The sequence below is a fragment of the Trichosurus vulpecula genome, chromosome 4 (genome assembly GCF_011100635.1).
Source record: "Trichosurus vulpecula isolate mTriVul1 chromosome 4, mTriVul1.pri, whole genome shotgun sequence".
NCBI lineage: Eukaryota > Metazoa > Chordata > Mammalia > Diprotodontia > Phalangeridae > Trichosurus > Trichosurus vulpecula.
Window position 1 is genome coordinate 257,518,259 of NC_050576.1, and position 27,820 is coordinate 257,546,078.

General features: G+C 44.3%; 1 protein-coding gene across 1 annotated transcript in view; it reads right to left on the bottom strand.

The window, feature by feature from the left end:
- The window catches only part of MCF2L2 (MCF.2 cell line derived transforming sequence-like 2), a 280,804-nt gene that overhangs the window by 223,570 nt on the left and 29,414 nt on the right, over nt 1-27,820 (bottom strand). Inside the window, exons 4-6 of the mRNA XM_036755690.1 lie at nt 18,173-18,263; nt 14,711-14,830; nt 5,866-5,982 (exon numbers count right to left, since the gene is read on the bottom strand). Of these exons, the coding sequence (XP_036611585.1) occupies nt 5,866-5,982; nt 14,711-14,830; nt 18,173-18,263 (328 nt within the window). The remainder of the gene's footprint in view (nt 1-5,865; nt 5,983-14,710; nt 14,831-18,172; nt 18,264-27,820) is intronic.

Sequence of the window (27,820 nt, forward strand, 5' to 3'; positions counted from 1 at the left end):
GAGAAAAAGGAAGAAGAGAAAGAGGTGAAGGAGGAGGAAAGAAGAATAAGGAGGAGGAAGAGGAAGAGAAGGAGAAGGAAGTGAAAAAGGAGGGAGAAAGACCAGAAGGAGAAAAAGGAGAGGAGAAAGAGAAGGAGGTGAAGGAGGAGAAGATAAGAAGTAGGAGGAGAACAAAGAGGAAGAGGAGGAGGAGGAGGAGGAGGAGGAGGAAGATAGGAATAGAGACTGCACCTGAATTTCATTGGCGTAAGGGAATTCTTGGAAGAACAAACTCACTCTGCATCCCAGTGGACACCTGCTCTGCAATTTAGGGCCTTGGAGTGGTGTCTAAAGCCCAGGGAAGGGAACAACGTGCCCAGAGTCCCATTTCAATAATAAAAAGCAGTAACAACCACCACCGCCATTTCTAGAGGTTTTATTTTAAACAGTTTACAAACCTCCCAGCAGTCCCAGAAGGTCGGTAGTAAAAGTGTCATTTGCTCATTTTGGAGCAGATGGAGAAACCAAGGCTCTGGGAGGTTAGAGGTTAAACGGGATCACACTTGCTGGAAGAACAGGGCCTCCAGCTCGAGCCCAGTCCTGGCTTGCCTCCCACTCCACTACTCTTCCCACTGACTCTGAATGACAACACCACCTCGTGGATTGCTGTTGGTGCTCTCCAGGAGCAAAAACAAATGAATTATCATGTGTCACCTGGTGGGGAGATGCCAGTGCAATGCATTACGATGGAAGAAGAGCTGGGGTTGATGTCAAAGGACCGGGCTTTAAGTCCTGTCTCTGCTGCTTCCTACCTGGGTGACTCTCATCAAGTCAGGGGCCTCACATGTAAAAGGAAGGGGCTGGATTAGATGGCCTCTGACCCTCCCCCCACTCTAAATCTATGACCCTATGATCTGGGCCTAAGTTTCTTCCTCTGAAAAATAAGGGAGGTGGACTGAATGGCTCTAGAGCTAGAATGTTAAGATTTTGGGGTTCTTTGGGTGGGAATGAGAATATAAATGCTTGTTAAGTGGAAAAAAAAATTTTTTTAATTAAAATAAGTTCCAGGCCCACGAAAGCAAGCTGTGCCCTCTAAAGGACTTTTTCTTCTCACTTTCCCATTCACAAAGTTTATCTGTTCCCTGTCGCCTCCCTCCCCTCCCCATTCCCATTAGTAACCTCCCACACCCCCAACCCCGGCTCACGTGCTTTGTCGCTCAGTCTCAGGTAAGAAATCTGTGCTTCAATGGGAGCCCTACTGAGACCCCAGGTGGGCCAACAATTCCTCTGGGGGGAATGCCAGGGGTCTTGGTAAGGCCAAGGCAGGGGGAGGGAGGAGGGCCATTGTGGGGACAGGAGACCTTGCTTCAGATCCCCTCTGATCCCTGCCCTCTGCCGCTTACAAGTGACCAAAGGATGGGGAGTGTGGAGATCAAAGGTTTGTACTCTAGCAACTAACACCGGTCAGTGGATTCTGTCCCTCATCTCCATGGTAACTAACACAGGGCTACAATAGGTTCCTAGATTCCCAGAGCCTGAGGGACCCACTGAGGTCATCCAGTCTAACTCTCCCCGCCCCCACCTACAAGGACAAAAAGTGACTTGCCCCATGTCACATGGTTCACATCTGGGGTGGGATTTGGACCCCAGGGAAGATTAGGTAAACTCCCATTTCATTCAATGTCCAGAAAAGTCAAGGGGGCCTCACACAGCTACTGCCTGAGGCTATATGTGAACCCCAGGGGTCAATTCAATATCCTCATCTGACACAAAGAAATTGAGGACCAGAGGTTAGATGACTTCCCCAAGAGTTTGAACCTAGGCCCTCCCCCTTGTTCTTGAAGGGCCGGCCTTGGAGAGGCTTCTCATCAGGTATTCCCTCAACTGGCCAGGACAAGCCACCATGGTCCCGTCCCGAGGGATCCAAGGTCGAGAGAGCCCAAACCCACCCAGGGCAGAGTCTGGGGCTGCTCCGCCATGGTCTCAACCCCTTTTCTCCCAACAAAGGTGGGAAAGCAGGTGGGTAGAGGCAACCTCAGCTCCAAGAAGCCTTTTTATTCTTTGACCCTGCTGCCTACACTGGAAGCCTTCCCAGAAACAGAGAGCTGTCCAGCTGTTCTGACCGCCTTCCTACCAGCGTCTGGAGGAATCTCCATCAGAAAGGAAAAGGACTGTTTGGAGGGTGACCCAAACGACCTTGAGTCCACATTATAAAAGGATGCCTTGAAGGAATGGGGGGGGTGTTTACCTTGGAGAAGTAAAGGCTCAGGGCTAAGTTAGGGGGGAGGGATTAGACCTGACCTGCTTTGGTCCCAGAGGACCAAAACAGATCCAATGGTTAGAAACAGCAAAGGGCAAAATTTGGTCATAGTAGAAAGAAAATCATTTTGTCACTTTGTTGTTTAGCCATTTTTCGGTTGTGTCTGACTCTTTGTGACCCCATTTTGACTTTTCTTGGCAAAGATACTGGAGTGGTTTGTAATCTTCTCCTCTGGTTCATTGCACAGATGAAGAAACTGAGGAAAACAGTGTTAAGTGACTTACGCAGGGTCTCACAGCTGGTAAGTGTCAGATGCCAGATTTGAATTCAGGAAGATGAGTCTGAGTCGACGCCAGGTGCTCTATGCACTATGGCACCCCTAGCTGTCCCTTCCTCTCAATTAGAGCTTTTCCAACAGCTGGAATGGTTGCCTTGGGAGATAGTGGGTTCTCCCCTCCACTGGAGGTTTAGATGGTTTCATCTTTATAAGGCGTTCATCTTCAGGGCTTAGAAGGACCTGAGTTTGAATCCTACCTCAGAGAGTTACCAGGTGTGTGGCCTTGGGCCAGTCACTTAACCTCTCTGAGCCTCCACTTCCACACCTTATTTATACATTTTTTCCCATTTGTGTACTCTGCAGGTGAGCTAGGCTTTCTTTCTTTCTGTTCTTCACACATGACATGCCATTTCCCATCTCTGCCTTTGCTCAGGCTGTACCTTCTGCCTGGAATGCACTCTTCCTCCATTCTCCTCCTTCCTCCTCAACTTCACCTCTTAGAATCCTGTTGTTTGCTTCAAAATTCAGCTCAAGCAGCCCCTTATACAGGAGGCCTTTTCCCTTGCCCCAGCTTCCAGTACCCCCCCCCCAATATTGTCTTATATTAATTGTGTATTATTTGTATATGTACATGCTGTCTTCCCTAATAAAGAATGCAAACTCCTTGAAGGCAGGAATTGTTTAATTTTTCTTTGTATCCTTAGCACCTAATGTGGTGCCTGATACATAGCAGGTGCTTAATCAAGCTTGTTGATTGATTGATTTTTTTTCTTTTTTAAAATGAAGATTGGAGTCCTTTCTAGCTCAAATATTCCATGATGCCTCCAGTAAATTTAACTGCAGTCATTCCAAGACTACCTAACCTTCTTAACAAAGACCAAGTAAGGAGCCATCTTTATGGTATGACTAGTTGGGAATCTTAAAACTGTGCCACTCTCCGTGGCAGGGGACCACACTCAGTCATTTGTGACCTCTAGTCACTGCCCTCACTAGGTCTCAGTTTCTTCATTTGTAAAATGACGAAATTCAACTAGTTAGCCTCTAAGATCATCTTAAAATCACCCCAAGGGGCATCTAGGTGTTGGACTAGATAGAGCACATTCCCTGGAGTCAGGAGACACCTGTATTTAAATCCAGCCTCAGACACTAGCTACGTGACCCTGGGCAAGGGGGTCTCACAAGCTATGGCCTGAGGCTATACATGAACATAAGGGGTCAATTAATTCAACATCCTCATTAGACACGAGGAAATCGAGGTCATGCTATAGACAGAAAGAAGGAAAGAAAGAAAGGAAGAAAGAAAGAAAGAAAGAAAGAAAGAAAGAAAGAAAGAAAGAGAGAAAGAAAGAGACAGAGACAGAAAGAGAAAGAAAGAGAGAGAAAGAAAGAAAAAGAGAGAGAAAGAGACAGAAAGAGAAAGAAAGAGAGAAAGAAAGAGAGAGAAAGAGACAGAGAGAAATAGAAAGAAAGAAAGGAAGGAGGAAGAGAGAGAAGGAAGGAAGGAAAAGAAAGGAAGAAGAGAAGAGAAGGAATATCTCCCTGAAATTTCACCAATAGAGCCCTTCTTTTGGATTAGGCCTCAAAGGTAGGGTTTAGGTCAAGAAGACATTGGTCAAAATGCACACATACTACCAGGAAGGAACCAGAGGCTATGGAGACTTTGCCAATTAGGACCGTTTTATCAAATGTCCTTTGTCTACTGTAAATACACAGCTTGTCCCCGAGGGACAAGAACCAAGACACTTTGTGTAGGAGAGAGGAGCCAGCAGAGATGCCCAGAGGACAGCAGCCTCCTGGTGCCAAAAGATGGCACTAAAAGCAAGACAGAGGGTATTGAACCTGAACTCGGCCATCTCCTCCAGGCTGCCCAGGGCTTGGCTTGGATTCTCTCCTCCCGGTCAAGGGAAGAATGTCTTTATTTGACACAAGCTGATGGCTACCTCCTGCGCCCACCTCCATACACTGTTTTTTCCTGACCCGAGTCAGGAGCAGAGCTGCTTGTAAATCTGAAGACAGTCAGGAAACAACTGATATTGGCTGTGGATATGGGGCTACGACAATCGCCAAATATTCATCAAGCACCTACTATGTGCCAGTTGCGTTTTATGATTTATTATGATAATCAATGGAGATAAAAATAACCAACATTTATATAGCTCTTTAAAGTTTACAAAGCACTTTACAATTATTATCTCATTGGGTCCTTTTGTGTGGGGGGGGGGCAGGTGAGGCCATTGAGGTTAAGTGACTTGCCCAGGGTCATACACAGCTACTAAGTGTCTGAGGCTGGATTTGAACTCCAGGACCGTTGCTCTATCCATTGCGCCATCTAGCTGCCCTCTCATTGGATCTTCATAGTAACCCCGGGAGTTAGGGGCTGTGAATATCCCCATTTTACATATGAGGAAACTGAGGCACCTAGCAGTTAAGTGACTTGCCCAGAGAACGCAGAACTAGCAAGTGTCTGAGGGTAGATTTGAACTCAAGATTTCCTGACTTCAATTCCAACGTTGGACTAGGGATTAGGGACTTCAAGACATTGAAGATACAAAGATGAAACAAGGGTGAAGTGTTCTATCCACCAACCAAAGGGCCTCTCTAAAAAGGAGATTCTGGCTGATGCCAGAAATCACTGCCTCTTCTGCACCCAATCTACCCTCTGTGGTATGGCACATCCTTTGGTCTATGGCTGGGAACTAGGAGGCTGTGATCACTGGAGGTCCTCAGTCGGTGGTGCCTAGAACCCAGGACTTGGAGTCGGGTCTTCCTCGGTGCTAAGCCCACTTCAGACATGACTCACTTACTACTAGCTGTGTGACTCCAAGTAAATCACCCGTCCTTGATCTCTTAGCTATAAAACCGGGATAATCAGTACCCACCTGACGCGTTGTTTTTGCTGGATCACAGAATCTCAGACTTTAGAGGCCATCTTCTCCAGCCGCCTCATTTCAGACACCAGGAACCTGAGGTTGTTATCTAACTAGCCCTGAGTCGTGGAGGTGGTCAGTGACAAACAGATGTGAACCCAGGTCTACCTGACTCCAAATCAAAAGCTCTTTCCACTGGGCCACACTGCTTATCAAAGCCAATGAGATCATGTATGTAAAGTGCTTTGTAAACTTTGCCTCAGCATACAATAATAGTTTTATAATTATCACCATCATCATCACTACAATAGTAATAATTATGTAATTAATACTATTATCATTACTATTACTATTGATAATAATATTACATCATTCTTGTCAATATCATTACTAGTGTTGTTTGCTGTTATTATCACCCGTCATTCATTTCCTCATCACCTGGGACCCTTAAGGACAGACCCTTCACCTAGGCTGGTACTCACCGTTCGATGGTGTATCCACTGTCCATGGCCGTATTCTAGAGTCCCCCCCAGCTCCCGTGTCAGCTGGCTCTTGTCAATGTAGCCGTGGAGATCAGAAACAGAGTTCAACATGATGATCTGTGGGGACAAACACAACCCACCCCCCCAAAAGAAAAACACAAGTGAGGTGTGTCTCTCAGACCGCTGGGGAGCAGTCTATCTTGGTTTATGTGAAGGATTCGCTCAGGTGCTCTTCTACCCGAAGACAGCTTCATCATTCATTGAATAAATCCTCCCCCGACCCATAGGTATGTATGAGTGCCTCTGGCCCCTGAATGGGACAAAATGAAGAATCCAAAGCAGCATCTTGTTCAAGGACAGCTGGGAACCCCGGACACCAGGCTCGGCTCCATCCACCTGTCTCACCTTCTCGTCCTACAACGTTTTAATCGAAAACCATCCCTTCGTTATTGATCTCAGGATCTATCACAGAAGAAGCTTTGGGAATGAATGAACAGCTCTGATGGGCACCCACAACACAGAATGTTGGCCTCAGACCCTGGAAAAGCTGGGCTCATCTCTCTACCCCAGATAATTCTCTTAAGGCTATCAGAGCAGGGACCGAGCTGCATTGGGAGAAAGAATTTCCTCACCGGGAGTTCCCAACACCAATTCAATCACCAAAGAAAAAGAGAAATTTAGGCCCGTTAGTTTCAAGGGAGTCTCTAATTGGGAAACATTTCCTGGTTTCATTCTTCAGCTTCCTATGTCCAGTAACAAAACACAGTACCTGGCATATTGTAAGTGCTTAATAAACACTAGCTTGAGATGATTGATTGATTGGATGGTGGCCATCCAATGATGGTGGCTTCCATCCTCCCAGGATCTGTGACTTCTCTGTTGTAGCAACTTCTCACCCCTCCCCCTACACTACTACTCTTTACTCAGCCCCTGGACTTTAAGCATCACCAAAGCATTCACCACCCAGTGGCCAATCTGTTGATGGGCCTCTCTGAGCTTTGTGAGGCTAGTCCTTGGGAAAGCCTGGGCTCTGAGAGCCAGGGTCACCTCTGGGTTGCTAGAAGGTGTTGGAGGAGGACTGTAGTGGAAAGAGCTCATGCTATGGCTGCCAAAATCCATGTCAAATTTGTGGACATCCCCCAACCTAAGATGAGAAGCCCAAGGAACAGAGGATTGTCTCTGGGACATCTTCAAATAAGTTTAGAAAACTCTTAACCTTTTAAAGAAATACCGATATGCTAGACACACTGATTTTCCTACTGGGTTGGAGAGGAAGGGGAAATTTTTTACAATTTAAATAAAAATGAGTCCTACAGTTAGAAACCCCTTCTTTGAAACCACTCAGCAATCATTTAGTAAGGACTAGGTGCCAAGCACTGTGCTATCACTAGCAATGCAAAATAAAATTGAAACAATTCCTGCCCTAAAAGAGCTTACATCCTAATAGGGGAAGAGTCTATCAGGGCTTTTTCAAAAGTATTCTATTCCACAATACAGTAGACAGATCCACTGAAAGAAAGATCCAATAGAAGAAAAGAGGGATGGGTGTGCCATAGTGGACAGACAGAGCACTGGGCCTGGAGTCAGGAAGACCTGAGTTCAAATCCAGCTTAGCTGTGTGACCCTGGGCAAGTCACTTAACCTCAGGCTGCCTCAGCTTCCTCAGCTGTAAAAAATGGGGCTAATAATAGAATCTACCTCACATGGTTGCTGTGAGGATCAAATGAGACAGGATTTATAAAGTGCTTAGCACAGATGCTGGTACAGGGCAGGTGCTTAATAAATGCTTATTCCATTCTATTCCAGATAAATTCCTTGAGGCCAAGTACTGGTGGTTAATAAATGCTCATTGGTGGATTGTTTGATTATCGTGGCCCTAAATCCCTGCCTACTCTCTCTCTAAGGTAAAAAACCTCTTCTGCAGTAACCTCTTACCTACAAAGCACTTCCCCCTCCAAGCACATTCCTTTCATTTAATCTTTGACCTCTGACATTCCTCCTTTGCTTTTTGCCTTTGTGCTGATTTCTTCAAATGGCAAGGTCTTTCTGGTATTACTGGACAGAGGCGTCTCCCAAACCTGTTTGGCCATGAAACATTCACCCACAGGTATGTAGGATCAAAATGTTGAGAGGGCCAGGAGGAACTTTGGAGATCATAATCCAACTCTCTCCCATTGTACATATGAAGAAACTGAGGCTCATAAAGAATTACAGTTAACACAGCTAGAGATGGAAGGCACCTCAGAAGACACCTAGGCCAATCTCTTCACTTTATGGATAACAAAACTGAGGCCTAAATAATTTAAGTGGTTTGCCCTAGATCACCCAGGTGGCATAAATCAGGGCCAAGATGGGATGCCCAAGTGTTCCCATTCTCAATCTTGGGCTCCTCCTGCCATACTGGGGGGCTGGCTGGACTGGGATGCTTCCCACGGAACTGGACATGTGCCTCACTGGCATGACACGGCAACCCCGGCTTGGTCCCCGTGATGCCTGTTACAGGTGTTTGAAATAGAACAGAAGCCATAAGTGTCCATCTGGAGGGTAGAGGAATATTAGAATGCCCTCTGGGGCAAAGGGGGCCCTAGAAAATGCCGGAGCTCAGGAAGAGAAATTAAACTTATTTTTATACTGGAAAAAGAAATGGACACATATAATAAGATGATTTACATATGTTTATGATTCCATATTTCATATATCAGAGGCAGAGGATGTTGTATACAGATATTAACATTATCCCATTAATATAAATATATCAACATTAATATTAACTTTTTGTTAAGCATTATAACAAAGAGTCTTAGGTAGAATATAGTAATAATATATATTCATATATGTAGGATATATGAATATACAGAATATAGTAATAATAATAGATACTTCTAAAATGCTTTAAGGTTTACAGAGTGTATTCCATAGCCCATTTCACTCAAGCCTCAGAGCAACCTTGGTAGCTGCAGGTAAAAGTATAGCAGTAAGATTATCCCCATTTTTCAAATGAAAAAACTGAGGCTGAGAGAATGTAACTCTCCCTCTACAAAAAAGCAGGAGAGAAATACTTGACATTTTCATTTTGGCTATTTATGTGTATCCCTGGGGAAATGTTGGGTGAGAAATAAGGTTGATTTAATGCCTCATGAAGCTTGGGGATTGGTCTCAACTTGAGGACCTCTAGAAATCTCTTTTTCTATATGACCTGTGGATAATTGAGAGTATTTTATGTGCACAAGTACCCATTTTTCACATTGGTGTGAAACCTACTTTGGGGGATGAGAGTGGAGGATAGGGGGGAGGGGGGTAGTTAGCAGAGAAGGGTAAAGTACATTTATACCTGACGAGGTTTCCTGGAGTTTTCTTTGGCTTTTTTCTGGTTTGTAGAGAGTCTTTCTTACCTCCATTATAAATGCTCTTGTAACACACTAAGAAGCTTTGACACTAGCTCTAAATATATGGTCCTGTGTGTGACCTTGGGCAAGTCATACCCCCATTTTGAGCCTCAGTTTCCTCACCTGTCAAATCAAAGTGTTCGATTAGACAACCCCTGAATTCTAAATCTCCACTCCTACTGCCAGCACTTAAATATCATTGGGGGATACTCCTTCATGAGGTTCCACACAGGCTTCTAGAACGCAGCTTGGAAAATGTTCCTGCCTTACATCTGGCCAAAGCTCCTGAGTCAACTCAGTGTTCCTCCGTGGGGCCAGAGGGAGGTAAGTTAAGATACAAATGTTCAAGGTCAAGGCCAGATTTAAGGCAACCAGAGTGGTTCTGATGGATTCCATTTCTCCTTAACTTGACTGAACTTTCTTCTTCTCTATTGTCCTTGAGCAGGGGCCTAGATGTCCCCTTCTCCTGAATTTTTTCTTTCTCTACATCTTGTGTCCATGCCTTCCCTCCACTTCATTGGATGTTATCTATGTGCCTTTCCCACATTCCCTTATTTTAATTACTTTTGGATAGTGGTTCTTCTAAAAATAAGAATTCTTCTAGCTGAAGACAAGATGTTAGCAAGTTTAAAATGCATACCACATCCAGGAAAGGGAGGGAGGCCAAGTGGTTGTCATGGAGATGCCTTATGGTTTCTTAGAAGCTGGCTGTGCAAAGTCTTATCCAACAGATGTAATTTTCCCAGCAGAGCCTGGAATCTTATTGCCTGACAGAGATATCCAGGCCACTCACTCAGCTCTCCCTGAGGGCCATGGACTCTCTCCCATGACTGATGAAAACCAGCCCTCTCTTCCCACCTGGTATCCCCTGTCTTGGCTTCCAAAGGGATTTTGATTGTAGAGGGTGGAGGCCAGAGTTCAACGTAAGGAGGGGCCTAATTTCATCATAAAATTTCTGTAGGGCCTTAGCTTAACATACCCAGTTAAAAAACGAATCCAAACCCTACAGGCCTTGTGATGGAAATTTTAAAAAGAAAAAAAAAACAACAGTAAGAGACACAGAACCCAACATGCAAGAGAACACAGATTATGGATATGGTGGTGTATGATGAATCTAATAATGCTTTTTTGAAAAAGATTTGGTTATGTGTGCTTTGTGTAAAGAGACTGGGAGCTGCTCTTCTGAGCATACATAGATATACACACATCTGCAGTATGTGTATGGATTCACACATGGTTCAAGAATCCCTAACTGAGGATATTCCATCCACTTATGCAGACCATAAGCCTTCAATGGCTTATCAGCCTGACTTCATGAGCCGCTGTGGCCAAAAGTATCATTGCTAGTTGACCAGCTCTCTGAGGATGAGCTTCCTGGCATATACTAGAATTTCCAGTATGGCAGGATCTAAGAGAGTAGTGGTTTAGCCCAGCATAGCCAGCTGTCCCCATCCCTGTTTCTCTGTCTCTTTCTGTTTCTGTCTCTGTCTGTCTCTGTCTATTATCTATCTGTCTGTCTGTCTGTCTATCTGTCTGTCTGTCTTTCTGTCCATCTGTCCATCTGTCCATCCATCCATCCATCCATCCATCAGTCTGTCCATCTATCTGTCTGTCTATCCCATGGCACAGTGGATGGAGAGAAGGCTGGCCTTGGAACCAAGAACATTTGGAATCAAGACTTGACCAGCAGTGTGACCCTGGGTTAGTCTCTGAACCCCTCAGACAACTCTGCTCCCACTCCCACCCCTTCCCACCCATCCCAAAGGCTCTAAGGTAATAAAAAAATTGGGGCTTTGTCAGTTAGCCACCTCCATGACTGTGGGTAGTACAGGGGCAAGAATGGTGAATTTAGAGTTGGAAGAACGGGATTCTAGTCCTGGTTCCGCTACTATGTGATCCTCTTGGGCAAGTTTTTTGTCTCCACTTTCCTCATCAGTAAAATGAGGGGGAGACTGGATTAGAAGGCCTCTGAGGCCCCTTTCAGACTCAGATCCATGGTCCTCTGACCTCTCTTGGTCTTAGCTTTCTCATCTGTAAAATGAGAAAGTTGGATTAGTTGGCTTCTAAGGATTCTTCCAACTCTGCCCATAATTTCTATCCTCTTCTCAGTTATAGGGTCAGTCCTCTAGCCGCTGTACCACAATGCTGCACTTTTAGACTTAATTTTAATTAAATGTATTGTTGGGGGGGGGGGGATTCTAGCTGTTTACTACCGAAGGCAGAAAAATCATTTGACCCAATTCCCCCTTAATACTAATCCCTTCCCTCTACTGATTTTCTCCAATGTATCTTCTATATATCTTGTTTATACCTAGTTGTTGCATGTTGTCTCCCCATTAGACTGTGTGCTGCTTGAGGGCAGGGACTCTCTTTTACCTTTCTCTGTATCCTCACTGCTTAACACAGTGCCTGACGCATAGTAGGCACTTAATGAATGGGGAAGGGAAGGAAATAAGCCTTTATTAAGTGCCTAGTCTGTGTCAGGCACTGTGTTAATCACTCTACAGATTTAATTTCATTTGAACAAATGCTTGTTGACTGGCCAACAATAAAGACAAATTGCTTGTCATCAGGATGACAGAGTTCCTTTCAATTCGCAGTGAAGAATCACCAAGGAACAAGAAAATTATCTGTAGACATTCATCTTTTTATATGTACATGCTACTTGGAAGGATCTTCTTTCTACAAGACATTTGGAATATATCTGGAACTTGACCAAATCTTTCCAAGTATCAAATCCCAACCTTCTAGGGATATTAGTTTCAAGGGCTGGCAAAATGCACCAAGTCTTCATTTCTATAAGGAAAGCAAGGCTTGAATGGCTCATGGAAATGATCATGAGTTTCCTGTATGTTGAAGACTGATTTATTTTTTTAACCATTTTTTGCTGACTTCAGGATAACTGAATCAGAAACATCTGGGCTACATTTCCTTTAATGCTCATCTCATCTCTTTAACCCAGATGGGGGAAAGTTCTTTGGCAGGGAGGACAATGGAGAAAAAGGAAAATATACTCTGAGGCTGGCTTAATCCCAAAGGGTGCAGAACAAATCATTTGACAAATGAACCAAAAGGGGAACAAAAAAACCCCAAAACCAAAAGGGGGAAGTGAGAAGAGAATAAAAACCCTTACCCTAATATCCACTCACCACTCTGGGCTGTCCCTTCTGTCTTCCTTCTAGCTCTCAAATCCACCCCTTCCTTTCCACTTTCCAGCTCCCTACAACCCAGGCTCAACTGCCTCCTCTACTTCACTGCCATTCTAACTGACCTTGCCATCTCCACTTAATAAATGTTTATTGCGTTGAATTGAACCGAATTCAATTGAATTTAATTACTCCCATGCCAGTGTCCCCTAACATACTCGGTCTTGGATTGTTAAGTATCTCCTGTGGGTAGGGCTCGTCTGCACAAGCACACTCTAAGTTGCTTAGGGTATGACCACATTTTATCTTTCTATATCCTTCACACAGTGACAGAAGCAGTTGTAGGGTTACTCTGTTCCTTGCACCCCCATGCACATCATCCCCAGGTTAATCCTGGGGATTATAATCCTATAAACATAATTTTCATATATGTTGGCAATCAAAATGGGCTCTTAGCACTCAGTTCAACCAAGTGCCCTTGAAGAGTTTGGCCTTTGTTTCCTTGACTAGATTGGGAGTCCTTGGTGACCTCCTTGCCTCAGGGGAGGGCCTAGCTTACATGGGTTTGAGTGGCATGTTTGGGACATCAGAGGCTTTTAGACCACTTGGGTTTAAGTCGCCTCTTTGTGATGATTTTAGGTCACATGGGTGAGTCGCATGTGTGACTCACCCTTGACCCTGAAAAAGATATGAAAACCAGGGATTGGCTTTCTCTTTTTAGGAGCAGTGGTGGCGCATGTGACTCTGGGCCAGCCCTTGTTATGGGCTTAACTTAGATGTTGGTAACTATGAATTGTATGTGGCCTGTCTGTCATTGTTTGTAATTTGTTTGTATTTGCTCTGAAGTTCAGGGTGCTGGCTTTTTCTCCTGAACTAAGTGAGTGGTATTTGTATGCTGGATTAAAGTAAGCTTGTTAACCCCTTAATGTTGCTCTCCTTAGTAAAACAGATCAAAAGAACCTGGGCTTTTGCAGCATTCTCTGAGCTGGTTGTTGTTGATTTTACACCCCCCACAGCAGCTGCTAGCTGGATTGTTGAAACATAACACAAACACACACACACACACACACACACACACACACACCCCTCCTTGGAAAACTTCTGAAATCCCATGGATCAATTCCAAACTCCTCATTTTGATACAATACACCTTCCAGACCTCACTTCTCACCCCTTTACCCAGGTCTCTACCCCTCCCCCCAGCCCAAAATGCCACCCCCTTCTCTCTGCCTGTGCAATTCTCACCCAGCTTCTGAGGCCCACTGGGACCTGTGACTGCTCCAAAGCCATAGTCATCTTTCCCTTTGGTAAACTCCTAAATCACTTCTTTTTTATGCTTTGTCTAGACCTGTGATTTCATTGGTGTCAGGAAATCCTGGTCAGAAAACACCTCCTACTCATGCAGCCCAGCACCTACTCTGGAAATGAGTCATTTAGAGCATTTTCTGGGGCACAGAGGGTTAAATGATATGCCCATAGTCACACAGCCAGAATGTGTTAGAGGCAGGGATTGAGGCCTGACTTCTGGGTTTGAAGGTGGGCTCTCTATTGATTATTTCACTTATTTTCTCAGTAGAATATAAGCTCCTTGAGGGTAGAAAGTATTTTTATCTTTCTCTCTGTATCCCTAGTACTTACCACAGTGCCCTGCACATAGGAGACACTCAGAAAATGTGTGTTAAATTGAATTGAGACCAAGCCATTGGCACCTAACATATACTGCTTTGGATTGTCAATAATATTTTTATGTGCATATTGTCTTGTCTTTGGAACTAGATGATAATCTCCTTCACTACAGGGGCCATATTTTATCTATCTGTATATCCATTGTATAGTGGAAGGCACTTGTGAAAGATTTGGTGTATAAAAAGAGGAAGATAGGAACAGATGAAAGAAGAAGAGGGAAGAGGAGGAGGAGAAGAAGAAAAAGGAGGAGGAGGAGGAGGAGGAAGAGGAGAAGGAGGAGGAGGGAAAGGAGAAGGAAGAGAAGAAGATGAAGAAGAAGAAGAAGAAGAAGAAGAAGAAGAAGAAGAAAGAGAAGAAAGAGAAGAAGGAGGAGAAGAAAAAGGAAGAGGTGAAGAAGAAGAAGAAGAAGAAAGAGGAGGAGGAAGAGGAGGGGGGAAGAAGGAGGAGGGGGGAGGAGGAGGAGGAGGAAGAGGAAGAAGATGATGAGGATGAGAAAGGGGAAGAAGGATGAGAAGAAGAGGATGAAAAGAAATAGAAAAAGAGAAGAGAGGAGGAAGGAAGAGGAGATGAGAGAAGTAGAGACAGAAATTTTGACAAAGAAAATGGAAGATGGAAGGGTGTGCTTACCGGTACCTTCATTTTAAAGTCATCTCTATAGAGTTTAATGCCAATGTCAGCGATGGTCCTTTGGATAAAGCGGGATGGCCGAAGGACAAAGACGAGCTGCAGGTTTCCTGGAAATGCTCCCTGGAATGATGAAAAAAGTTCATGAGGAAAGGCATCTCACATCCAAGACCCCCTGGCACCCTGAATCTCATGCTAGGTGATGCAACTGTCCTGAAGTGAACCATGAGTAATTAAAGGAGAAGCCCAGGGAAGCGCCCCAAATGGCCCAGTTTGGATGCGGATGGAAGAAGTCTGGGAGACAGACCAAATGAAATCATCTCTGGGATGTCGGGGAAAATGGGGTGTTTCCATCAGTAAAAGGTAAATTCTTAGAGGGTGGGGACTCTCAACTGTGCATTTGTTTCCATGGTACTTGGCACATAGTAGACACTTAATAAATGCTTGTTGAATTGAATTGTGCATGTCCAACAGTATTTAAACATTTCCTGAGCCCCTCCTCTCCTTCCCTAGGTATTAAGTTCTCGCACACCTAGCGGTTTGTTAATGCCTTCTTCTTCGTCAGACCACCTCGTATTAACTGATCCACATCCTCATTCCTTCTACCAGTCATGAGCATGCTCTCTGAGGACAGGGACCATCCCACTTTCATGCACTTTTGTCCACAGGTGCTGGGCTTGAATTCTGAGTGCAGAGAAGCTGGTGTCCCAAGCAAAGTCTGTGCTCCTAATCTACTTAAATGTCTTGAGCTAAGTACGGGGTTCCATCCAATCAGATGTGGTTGCCGTCGTTAACAATGGTGTTACCCCATCACAAATTAGAGGTGTTTGCTATATTGTGGTTTAATGTTTAAAAAGGCGTGCACAAAATGGTGTCACGATCCCCAGTGAGAGGACCTGGATTTGAATTGTGGTTCTTTCATTCACAATTTATGTGGTGTGTGGCAAACCTCTTAGTTTCACTTGGATATTAGGCTATTTATCCATAAAATAGGGAGCTAGAGCTGATCACTACTGACGTCTCTTGTAGCACTAAATGTGGACTCACTCTCTGCAGGAGGCTAATGAGTAAAGGGAAATATTATCTAGAGGCCCTTCACCCCAGTGGGATCCTGGGCAGACCCCAACAGAGGGAGGTGTTAAAGGAGAGAGGATCCATGACAGAAGGCAGAAACAATCACTGGCACCATGGCCGTTACCACATTCCAAATGACCAGGTGCCCACTGATCTGGAGGGAACTAGGTGTCCCTTGGCAGGCAAACCCTGCTAGAGAATTCCTAGGATGGAGTGGGGACGCAGAAGAACTGCCAACACCCATCTACAATTCACCACGCCTAGGAATGTTCCACAGAGAGTATCAGCCCTGTTTAGTTACCCAATTTTTCTTCTGCTAGGAGCTTCCAGAGGGAAAAAGAAACTCCTTTCCCTGTCTTTCCTTCCCCACTTCAGACCAGCTCTTCAAATCTCATATGTCTTGGAGTTAAATGAGTAAGAAATGGTTATGAAGCTCTGAGCCTATAGTTGTAGCCTCAAGATGCCAAGTGTGGGTGGAGTCACTAGAAAGGATAATTCTACAGCCACAAATAGACTCCAGGAATCAAGCTGTCAGGGTAGAAGCAGTGTTCTCCCCTCCTTGTCTCTTAAGAACAGGGGTTCTTCAGCTGGGGCATGAGAATTTGTTGTTGTTTTTTTTTTAATTTTTGATAAAATTTTTAAAAAAATTATTAAAAATGTTTACATACAATTGGAAAAAGAAAATATTTAAAGCTAAAAAAGAAAAAAAACTATTTTGGTAACTATATAATGATTTTCTTTTGTAATTCCATGCATTTTATTTTGTGCATTTAAAAGCAGTTTTCTGAGAAGGGGTCCGTAGAAACCAGACTGCCAAAAGGAGGCCATGACACACACACAAAAAGTTAAGATCTCCTACCCTAGATCATGCATGCATGCAACCCTGGGAAGAACCTGGAATTTTGCTAAGTCCTAATCACTATAATGACCTGGAATCCTATTTATCCTGAAGCACAATAGAAGGGTGACTATGATACAAGATGGGGAGAGAGGGCCAGCCTTATCATCAGAAAGATCTGTATTCAGGTTTCATCTCTGACTATATAATCCTGGGCAAGTCACTTAACCCCTTAGTTTCCCAGGCAACCTTTTAAGAGTCTAATTAACTTGTATTGGTGGAAGGCATTTCCTGTCAGAGAATTCTCCGCAGCAATGAAATCATAGACAATAATAACAGCTAGCATTTATATAACACTTTAAGTGTGCAAATTGCTTTACATATAATAGCATATCACTTGATCCTCATAATTACCCTGGGAAATGGGTGCTATTATTACCCCCAGGAAACTGAGGCAGAGAGAGGCTGTGTCTTGCCCAGGATCACACTTGGCTAGTAAGAGTCTGAGTCAGGATTTGAACTCTTCCTCCTAACTCCAAGTCCACATCTAGTCACTCTGTTGACAAATGAAAGAAAGAAGCACCAAATCTACCAGGAAGGAATTTATTTATTTTAGTCACTATCTTCTCGGGGACAACAGGATTCTATTTCAGTGCAGGCGGTGCTTAAAATGAGCCATCCCCTCTGTCCAAGCTCTTCAGCCTCCCGGACTACTCCACCTCGCTGGTCAGATCCCGTAGCCTTTGTCATTCAAACTTTAAGAAGCCAAATCCTTCTTTTTAAAAAAGGGCTGAGGGGCAGCTGGGATGCAGGGGATCTGGACATATCTGAGAGCATCAGAATGTACTTCAAGCATAACTGCAGAAATAAACCTTTCAATAAATGGTAATTCCCGCCCTCCCTTCCCAGTGAATTTGACTAAAAAAGAACAGAAGAATTGAGAATTATACTGGCTTAAAAAAAAAGCACACAGTTTAAAAGCAATGAGCATAGGGTCGTAGTTTTACAGCTGGAAGTGGCCTTCCAATCTAACGCCTTCAGTTTTGCAGATGAAGAAACCAAGGCATGGAGAGATTGAGTGACTTGCCTAGGGTCACACAGCTGGTAAGGATCTGAGACGGGATTTAAACTGAGTTCTTCCTGACTCCCCTCTAGCCACCAACTTCTCTTCTTCGACACTCAGAAAGAGCAATATCAACACCCCCCATCCACTTTTACCTTCCAACTTGACAGGGTCTGTGTTGTCATCAGAGGATGAAGGCATGCCTATCATGCCTTTTTTTTTTAAACAGATAGGAAATGTCCAGCTTGGTCAGTCTGCTCTGTCTAGCCAGACCCAGGATTTAAATGAGTGTTCTTTAGCATTCAGAAAACCTTCCTGCCTGAAAACTGACACGCTCCCCAGCTTCTTGCCTTCCAAGAGATGGGGGAAATGTGCTTTGCTGGTAGTGGGAAAGTGAGAAGGGAGGGGGGTCCCTTCCCTGGGCAGCAGGCTTACATTTTCTCCATCATAAACAGCAGAGTGAAAACAGGCAAACATCGTGTGGACTCACCGCGATTCGAGTCAAGGATGCCTTTACGGAGTTCCATTTGTCTCGTCTTCTGTCGATAACGATGATGAACCCGATGCTGGCAGCCTCCAGACTGCAAAGAAACACGAAGAGATGTTCAGGGTTACACGGACCCACGGGAGTTTGGGATGAACACAGTAGCAGAGACCAGATTCCATACTGCTCCCGGTGTAGACGTGAGTACCCCTGCCTAGCCTGGGTGAGTAGCTGCGCTGGACTGCCCTGGGAAGCAAAGGCAGCTCCTACTTTGTACCCTGAGGCTGCCTGGCAGCCTTCATAAAACATGAATATTTTATCTGTTCATATCTCTCAGCTGCTACATCTCTGGCTGGTAAATGCAGGGGTGCAGGCTAAGGCCACACGTCTCCATGTCTGACCGAAACTGAACATGCCAAGGGGGCCTGGCAGATGCCTGGAGGAGGCAGGACACCCCCATGTTGGGCCCTGTCATCTTTTCTCCAAAAACGCTGACATATCACGGGTCTGGTGCTGTCTCCTACTGAGGATTGCATCCGGGCTGTGGGAGAAGGCAACACATTCAGTGCAGGGTGCAAACAGCTCACCAGAAATCAGGGGAGCGGAATAGAGCTTGGAAATGTGTGATCAACAGGATATGCATGAAAGGAAATGTGTCTGCTGAGACCCCAGAGGCAGATCACTTGCGGGCTCCCTCCTACCCTTCTCCCTCTCCTAATCCTCTGTACAGTAAGAAGTGAGACTGAATAATTCCCAAAGGTCCCTAAACCCAGCAGTATTCTGATCCTTTTAAAAGCAAAGCCTGGAGGAAGGACTATTTCCTCCCCTTCTCTGTCCTTAGAACATGCAAATGCCTCACATAAAGTTGCCCACGAGGAAGAGACAGGCAGTCAATCTGTCAATTCATCAATATAGCATGTATTAAGTGCCTTCTCTGTGCCAGGCAAGGTTCTGGGGATAGAAGGACAAAAAGGAGTTTATATTCTCTCAAGTGAGACAAATCCAGGCCCTGTTATCTCTGGCCCATTTTTTCTGGGCTACAGCGCAGAGAAAAAGCATGGGATTTGAAGTCAGAGAGTTCACTCCTTCTTTCAGTCATGTCTGACTCTTCATGAGCCCATGTGGGATTTTCTTGGCAGAGATACTAGAGGGGTTTGTCATTTCCTTTTCCAACTCATTTTGGAGATGAGGAAACTGAGCAAACAGGATTGACTTGCCCAGGGTCACACAGCTAGTATCTGAGGCAACATTTGAACTCAGGTCTTCCTTATAGTCATAGAACCTGGGTTAAAATCCTGGCTCTGTTCCTTGTTACCTTTGTGACTTTGGGCAAGTCACTTCCTCTCTTAGGGACTCAGTTTACCTATTAATAAAATGAGGATGTTGAGCCAACTGACCTCTAAGTTCCCCTCCTGACCTGAATCCTAGGATCTTTCTCCTTTCTGCTTAGCCTAGGAGTCTGTAGGGCTCTCTTTTCATTCATTTATTTTTATTTTCTTAACTTCAGAAGTGACTATAATTTTAAAAAGTATCAGGAATCATAAGCCATAATTGTCAAATTGTTTCTTGGAGAAAATAGCTGTAAGTACCCTTGGGAGAAGGAGGGTGGCTGTGGGAGGAGTGGCTGATCTGAGTAAGTCTTGGGAGCTGAGCAGGGAAGGGAAGGAAGAAGCTCTAGTGTCAGTACCAATCTGCTATGTGATAACATGTTGTAGAGGCAGTGAGGTGTCCCTGGAGGTAGAACACTGGACTTGGAGTCAGGGAGATCTGGGTTCAAACCCTGCCTCGGGCATTTACTAGCTGTGTAACCATGGATGAGTCAACTTACCTCTCTCAGTTTGTTTCCTCATCTGTAAGGTAAAAGGATTACAATAGCACCTCCCTTCCAAGGTTATTGTGAGGATAAAATGAGATCACATTTATAAAGCTTTGCAAGCTTGGCAAACCTTAAAGTGATGTATAAATACTGATCTGACTCTCTGTGTGTGTGTGTGTGTGTATGTGTGTTAGCCTAATGACAGCCATATTTTAAAATTGTTTTTTAATATTTTTCGCCAACTACATGTAAAAAGTTTTTTAACATTCATTTCTTAAAATTTGGAGCTCCAAATTCTCTCCCTTCCTTCCCTCCCCCATCATTGAAAAGGCAAGCAATCTGACATAGGTTATATGTGGGCTGACTCTTTTATACTGGGAAGTCACCATCACGGAGATGATAATTAAAAGTATGGGAGAGAGCAGATAGAGAAGAAAAGAGGGACCAGGACAAAGCCTTGAGGGACATCCACAGTTAGTGGACTTGATACCGATGATGAACCAACAACGAAGATGGAGAAGGAGTGGTCAGAGAAGTAGGCAGAGAACCAAAGGCCAGAGAAAACAAGATTGCCTGCCCCCAGGGAGTTTACAGCTTTGTGGGGAGATAAGGAATGGACACCGGTGGCTATTATACCATGCATAGAAATGTATGACATGGAAAATGCATTAGAGAGTTATCTAAGTGCTGTGTAAAATCTGAAGGGATGGTCATTTTTGGCCAGAGACAGTAGACAAGACACAGAGGAGGAGGTGAGATGTGACTTAGGCTTTAAAGGATGAGTAGGAAGTTAACAAGAGAAGAGGAGGAGGAAAAGGGAGAGTACTGAAAAGATGGTGCAGGGTGAGTACAGTATGTGTTCAAGAAGAAGAGCTCTGTCCTGCCTCATGTGTGTGCTGGATAAATGGAGGACCATGCTATGAGATAAGCCTGGGAAAGAAGGCTGGTGCCAGGTGGTAGAAAGCCACATATTCCAGAGAGAGGAGTCTGAACTTTATCCAGAAAGTCATAGGGAGCCAATGAAGACTTTGGATCAGAGAGGTGACATGACCAGTTTTATGTATAAGAAAGATTATTGTCAGACAGACATGAAGAGTAGATTGGAATTGGACGAGAGTAGAAATAGCAGCTAGGGCGTCTAGGTGGTGCAGTGCCTGGAACACTGGACCTGGAGTCAGGAGGACCTGAGTTCAAATCTAACCTTAGACACTTACTAGCAGTGTGACCCTGGGCAAGTCAGTTAACCCTTTTTACCTCAGTTCCTCTTCTGTAAAATGAGTTCAAGAAGGAAAGGGCAAACCACTCCAATATCTCTGCCAAGAAAATCCCACATGGGATGATGAAGAGTCAGACATGACTGAAAAATGACTGGACAACGACAAAATATCTAGATACTGAGCTAGTCACAGGCTAAAAAAAGAAATAATGCCTGTCCTCAGGTAGCTGACATTTTACTAGAAGATACAGTATATAAACAGATAAGTAAACAACAAGATAGTTCATGGAAGGAAACAGTACAAATGACCAGGACAATTGGGAAAGGCTTCTGCTGAGACGTGAGACCTGAGTTAAGTCTAGGGATTCTAAGAGGCAAAGATGAGAAGAGAGAGCATTTCAGATATTGGGGATGCCCAGTGGAAAGGGTCCAAGGTGGGAGATGGAATGTTGAATCCAAGGAACAGGTAGAAGCTGGAAGGTAGAGTTTGTGAAGTAAGCCTGGAAAAAACAGGCTAGAGTGAGGTCATTAAGGTCCCCAAATGAGGAACTTTGATTTTATTCTGGAGATAATGAGGGGACACTGTAGGCTTTTGAACCAGGAGTGACGTGGCTAGATCTATGTGCATCAGGAGGGTGATTTAGCAATTATATGAGAGACGAATTGGAGAAGGGGAAAATTAAAAGTAGAGAAACCAAATGAGAAACTCTTTTTAAAAGGGGTGATGAAGGCTTCAATTAGAGTTATATCCCTGTGAGGGTATGGATACAAAGATAAGTGAAAGCTGGTTAAATAACATGGCAACTGACTGAATGGTGGAGAATGAGAGAGAAAAATTAAACCTGGAACAAATCATAGAATGTAGAGGTGTGCTGGTAAATGTTTAACAATCAGACTGAAGATATACTTTTAAGTTTAATCTTCATTATTAACATTTTCTTTATCACTCTCTTAAGTTTAGACCATTAACAAAGCAATAAATCAAAATCTGATTTGTAGTGTTTGTTGGCTTCCAAGGTATAAACGCTCGCGCTGAAAATTTCACAATTGGTTTGAACTGGTTCCAGCACATTTCTGGACCTTAATGAGTATTTAGTCCAACTCCCTCATTTTACAGGTGAGAAAACTGAGAATCAGAAAGGAAGCGATTTTCTTGAGGTTATTTAGCTATTTCATGTCAAAACTGGCATAAGACCCAAATCTCTTGATTCTCAGGTTTGTGCTCCTCTTACTAACAAAAACTGCTTGGTGTTTTATGAGAAATCAATCTGGAGTTTCAGATTGCCTGGGAATTTGGAGACCAGTTTTATTTGCTTACAAAAAAAAAAAAAGAAAATACGATTATGTTTGTCATCAATGAATACACAGTGCCTATAGACCAACATCTAAAAAGAGTAAATTAATGAATTCATTAGATGGAGATCGATAATTTTTTCTTTCTGCTGAATTCAGCAACAGTAATTAGCAATACACAGATTAAGTGTTTTCCCAGAAAGCTTCTATATAGTTTTATTGATTTTTCCCTTTCTCTTAAGTGTTATTGATCTTAAGAGAGACTCTTACAGCTTTAAGGATGAAATATTAAGTACATGTAGTGGGCTTTGCAAAGGTGCAAGCCTTATTCTTCTGATGGCTGGCTCTATCTCCTTCCTTCCCTTTGTTAGGAAGGAATTTGTTAACAAGTGGTTTGAGACAAGAGGAGGAGGCAGTCCAGAAGTTCCAGAAAAAGTTGGGGCAGAGGATCAGAGAAGTTGGAGAAAGAATTAGTACAGGAGGTAGAATGGACAAGGCAGGGAGAACCAATATGGAAGATCAAATCTTGAGACCTTCCATATCCCACAGGGAACAGAAAGATGCCCATGATGGAGGAGCCCACTGGAAGGAGGAAGGGGCCCTCAATAGTCTTGGCTGGGCCCTTTCTGTGTACTTGTTTTATAAATAAAACTGTTCACCTTTTGTGAAGCTTTGTGAGGATTAGTGCTTGTAGGAAGAGCTGGTAACCACCCTTGGGGAAGGGTCAGATATTCCTTAATGCAGTTAAGTAAAAGATCCTCAAGGTATACCTTGACTTTTAGGAAGGCAGGGGAAGGAACAATGGCTCTGGACTTGGTTTCAAAAACCAGTTCTGCCACCTAGTGCCTGTATGACCTTAGACAAGTTATACAATCTCCATGGGACTCAGCTTCTGCATTGATAAGATGAGGGGATTGGACTAGATGATCTCTGAGGTACCTTTTGACTTTAGATCTATGGTTCTATTATTTTTCATGTGGGGAGAGCCTCTGACAAATAGATTACATTCAAGGTATATTCTCTGAACTAGTACGAAAGGAATCTAGCATAGTGGATGATGTCTGTACCAGATATCAGGAAGACCTAAGTTCAAATCCCACCTCAGGCATTTACTTGGCCGTTTGATGCTAAGCAAGTTGCTAAATCTCTTTTGGTATTAGTTTCCTTACCTGTAAAATGGGGATAATAACCTCCCTCACAGGGTTATGAGGCCCAAATAAGATAATCTATGTGAAGTGTTTTCTGCAAATCTTAAAGCATCACAGAAAAGTGGGCTATTTGTAGTGGGCTTTGCTCCGGACCTGCAGTGAATCCTGCAATGTCCTAGTTCTTTACGTAGAGTCAGGAAGAGGCAGTATCCCAGGGTAGCAATACAGAGAAAAATTACCTATGTGAAAAACAAACTTGTAAAATGGGGAGAGTCCAAAGATGCCAAGCCCCGAGTCCCACAGCCCCCAGTTCTGACACAGCTGATGGCTGATGTCCAGGATTTGAAGGATAAAAGCAGTCATTGGAACTGGGGGCATGGCTCCTGTGACCCTCACCATCTGTGCCAGGATAGCATATGGGCAAGGGGAGCCAGACCAACTACAACCGTGCTTGGGTTTGACTTTACATCCTCTGTGCTTAGTTTCTAATGCGTTTATATTATGTGATGATCTTAGCAAATATATGGAAACTATGGAAATCGTTAAAGCCAAATCCAGACTTTGAGGTCCCTCAGGACTGCTTCATTTGGTACGGCCAACTGGGTTTGGCGAAGAATGACCTCTTGGGTTAGAAAGAAAGAAGGTGACAGAGAGGACAACACAGCTTTTGCCAGAGCGGTCAGATACTAGCGTGTGGTATTCTGAGGAGTGCTGGGAGGGTTTGGGGAAGAGGTCCCACCAGTGTGATAAAGTGGGGTGCCCAGGCAATCAAGAGGAGGCTGCACTCAGTGCCCTCTCACCTTGGAACTTTCCCCAGCACCTAGGGCCTTCTAATGAGAAGCTGCAATAGCCTTCTGTCATGCCAGGCTCTTCCCATAGGTGGGTTCCTTGTTTTGGGTGGGGGGGTCAATTTTGGAGATGGACTTAGACTGACCATCTAATTCCTCTCTCAGCTGCACTTCTGATTTTAAGGATTTTGCCACCATGCCCCCACCCAGGTGCCCCTTATTCTCCTCTTCCCTTTTTATATTTCGTCTTTCCCCATGAGATTATAAGCTCCTTGAGGGCAAAGACTGTCTTTTGCCTTTCTTTGTATCCCAAGTGCTCAGTACAGTGCCTGGCATACTAGTAGGTACTTAATAAATGCTTATTGATGGACCGGCTGATCCTTTAGAATATAAGCTCCTTGTGGACAGGGACTATCTTTTTGCTTCTCTTTGTATCTAGTTCTTAGCATCATTAAGTGCTTAATAAATGCTTGTTATCAACCTACCGGCCTACCGTGGGGAGGGAGACAAAATGATGGGAGACAGTCTGAGACGACTGTAGCTGTAGCTGGGTGGCTTCTCTTAGCTCTGAAAGGGGGAGTGCCTTGATCAAGTCTGGGCTGAGACCTGGGACAAAGCTCGGAAAGCTGGGGCTCCAAGAATGGGTTTGTTAGCTAATCAGATAAAGGGAGTCCTGGGGCTAAGGATGGCCCTAAAGACACTCCCTTAGCTGTGGGGAGTGGGAAGAAGGAAAGGGGAGGGAGGAAGAAACACCATTTTCTCCCACTGGAATGGGAGGGGAACAGCCTTGGGAATTTTCCCACCAGGAACAAGAGAAACAGGATGAAAGTCAGAAATTCATAAAAACTGATAAACTGGAAAATGCCTGGAGGAGGGCAGCAGGGATGGGGAAGAGATTTAAGATCATGCCCTATGAACTGGGAATGTTTAGCTTGGAGGAGAGATGATGCTGTCGGAATGTGATAGCTGTTTTCTGGTTTTGGGTTCCAAACACAACAGGTCCCGGCTCCTATTTTCAGTGGGGACCCTTGGGGTAGGGCTGGCCAAAAGAAAGCTCAGGTAGTTTGAAGGCTTAGAAAGAGGGTGTGGAGGTAGAGACAATACAAGCCCCTGTTGGGGGGAAAGGTCAGGGATGCAAGAAGATGTCTCAGTAGGCAGAAGACCAGGGACTGGTTGGACCATTTGCATATCCTTCTTCTGGGTATCCTGTTATAGCCACAATCTCTCAAGTGAACGGGAAATCTGTCTGCTTTGATGGAAGATCTGAACAACTTGCTGTTTTAGAAGATAGTAAAGTATATCAAGCTTTACCCTTAGAAGTGCTGGTGTTCTCCTTGGGCCAGTCACCTACAATATCTCAACCTCTTCACAATGGGCAGAATAGAATCTATGGAAAATCTCAGAGGAAAGCAGGAGAAAAGGCCTCTTGTAGAAGGCGAGATTTTAGCTGAGACTTGAGGAAGCCAGAGAAGCCAGGAAGTGGAGATGATAAAGGGGAGAGAATTCTAGGAATGGGTAATAGCCCATGAAAATTCCCAGTCAGGTAATGGAGTGTTTTATGTTAGGAGAAGCCAAGAGGCTGGTGTCACTGGAATGCAGAGAATATGGGGGGGAAGGAAGGTATGAGAAGTCTGGATAAGTAAGCTGCCAGCTGGACAGACTCCTGGACACCAATCTGAGAAAGCTGGTGTTGAAGACGATGGTTGTTATCAGCACCTACTATGTCTCTCCCCAATTTTCACTTGGGGAATGATCTTTTCCTTCAGAAAGGAGCACCCTTCCTCCGGAACAAAGGCATCTCAGAAATAGCTGAGTGGTGCTATCTGCAGCTCAGATCTCACCTGGCTCTGGGAATCTGAAGGGAATGGAAGAGATAAGGGAGGCCTCTGTGGCTACCAGGGACTATTGCCAGATTCAGCCCCTCATTTCCACATGATACCTTCAGTCCCTGGAGAAGAATAAACAAGCCCAGAAAAGGACTTTATTCATCAGAAATCTGTTGTTTATCTACTGCTGAGCACTGGATGTTCAAAGACCAGGAAAGGAATGAGTGGGATGAGGTTTTCCTGGGAATTGTTGCATGACTGGCCCTTAAGGCCAGGGATTAGCCAAAAACTTGTGTCTGCTAAGGCTATCAAAGAAAGTCATGGTAAGAATCCAATTGTAATTTTTCGATTAAATAGAAGGGGTCCCCATGCACCTCTCTATTTATTTAAAGATTACAGTTGAAATTCTTATCATGGTTGACCACCATATCTCTTCCATTCTTTACTATCAATGGAGCTCTTTCTCGGCATACAGTCCTTTGCAACCTGGCTCCAACCTACTTTCCCAGGCTTATTATGCATTATATATTATACCTTCAAGTACTTTACAATCCCTCCCAAATGGCCTTCTTAGAGTTCCTTACACAACATACACCATCTCTCATCTCCACATTATTGTATCAGCTATCCCCCATGCCTGGAATGCACTCCCTCTTCATCCTAGTCTCTTAGGCAGCTGGGTGGTGCATTAGATAGGGAAGGTGCCAGGTACAGTGGCCAGGTGGTGCAGTGAATAGAGCACCAGGCCTGGGGTCAAATGTGGCCTCAGACACTTATTAGCTGTGTGACCCTGGGCAAGTCACTTAACCCTGTTTGCCTCAGTTTCCTTATCTATAAAATGAGCTAGAGAAGGAAATGGCAGACTGAAAAGGACTGAAAAACAAAACAAAAAACAATATGCCAGGTACTGCGCTAAGTGCTTTTACAAATATTATTCGAATTGGATGCTCACAACAACCCTGGGAGTTCCACTCTTCTCCTTGACCATCATAGGGATCGGACCTGAGATTTCATTGATAGAGAGAATTCCCAGAGGAGGAAATTCCTTCTACCAAGGCAAGTCAGCACCTTCTCTGCAGCTTATTTCTCAGAGAGTTATCTATAAGACAGGGAGATAAGGTGACTTGCCCAGGCCAGCACGTGTCAGAAGTAGGACCTGGGTCTCCCCACTGTGAGGCCAGCTAGAACCCCTTCTACCACACTGTCTGTCATTCTTGAAGTGAGTCTCTTTTTTATATATTCCAGGAGAGTGACTAATCTTTAAAAAAAATTAGGGACAACAGCATGAATTCCTTTTAAAAATGTTCACTATGTTGGTTCTTGGATGGAATGGGGCATGGGGGAGAGAAAGAGAGAGAGAGAGAGAGAGAGACAGAAACAGAGAGAGAGAGAGAGAGAGAGAGAGACAGAAACAGAGAGACAGAGAGAGAGAGAGAGAGGGAGGAGTAGGAGGAGAATAAGAATAAGATGAAGAAGAAGAAGAAGAAGAAGAAGAAGAAGAAGAAGAAGAAGAAGAAGAAATTAAAAATCGAACAAATAATGCCTGGATGATGAGATATTCCCACTT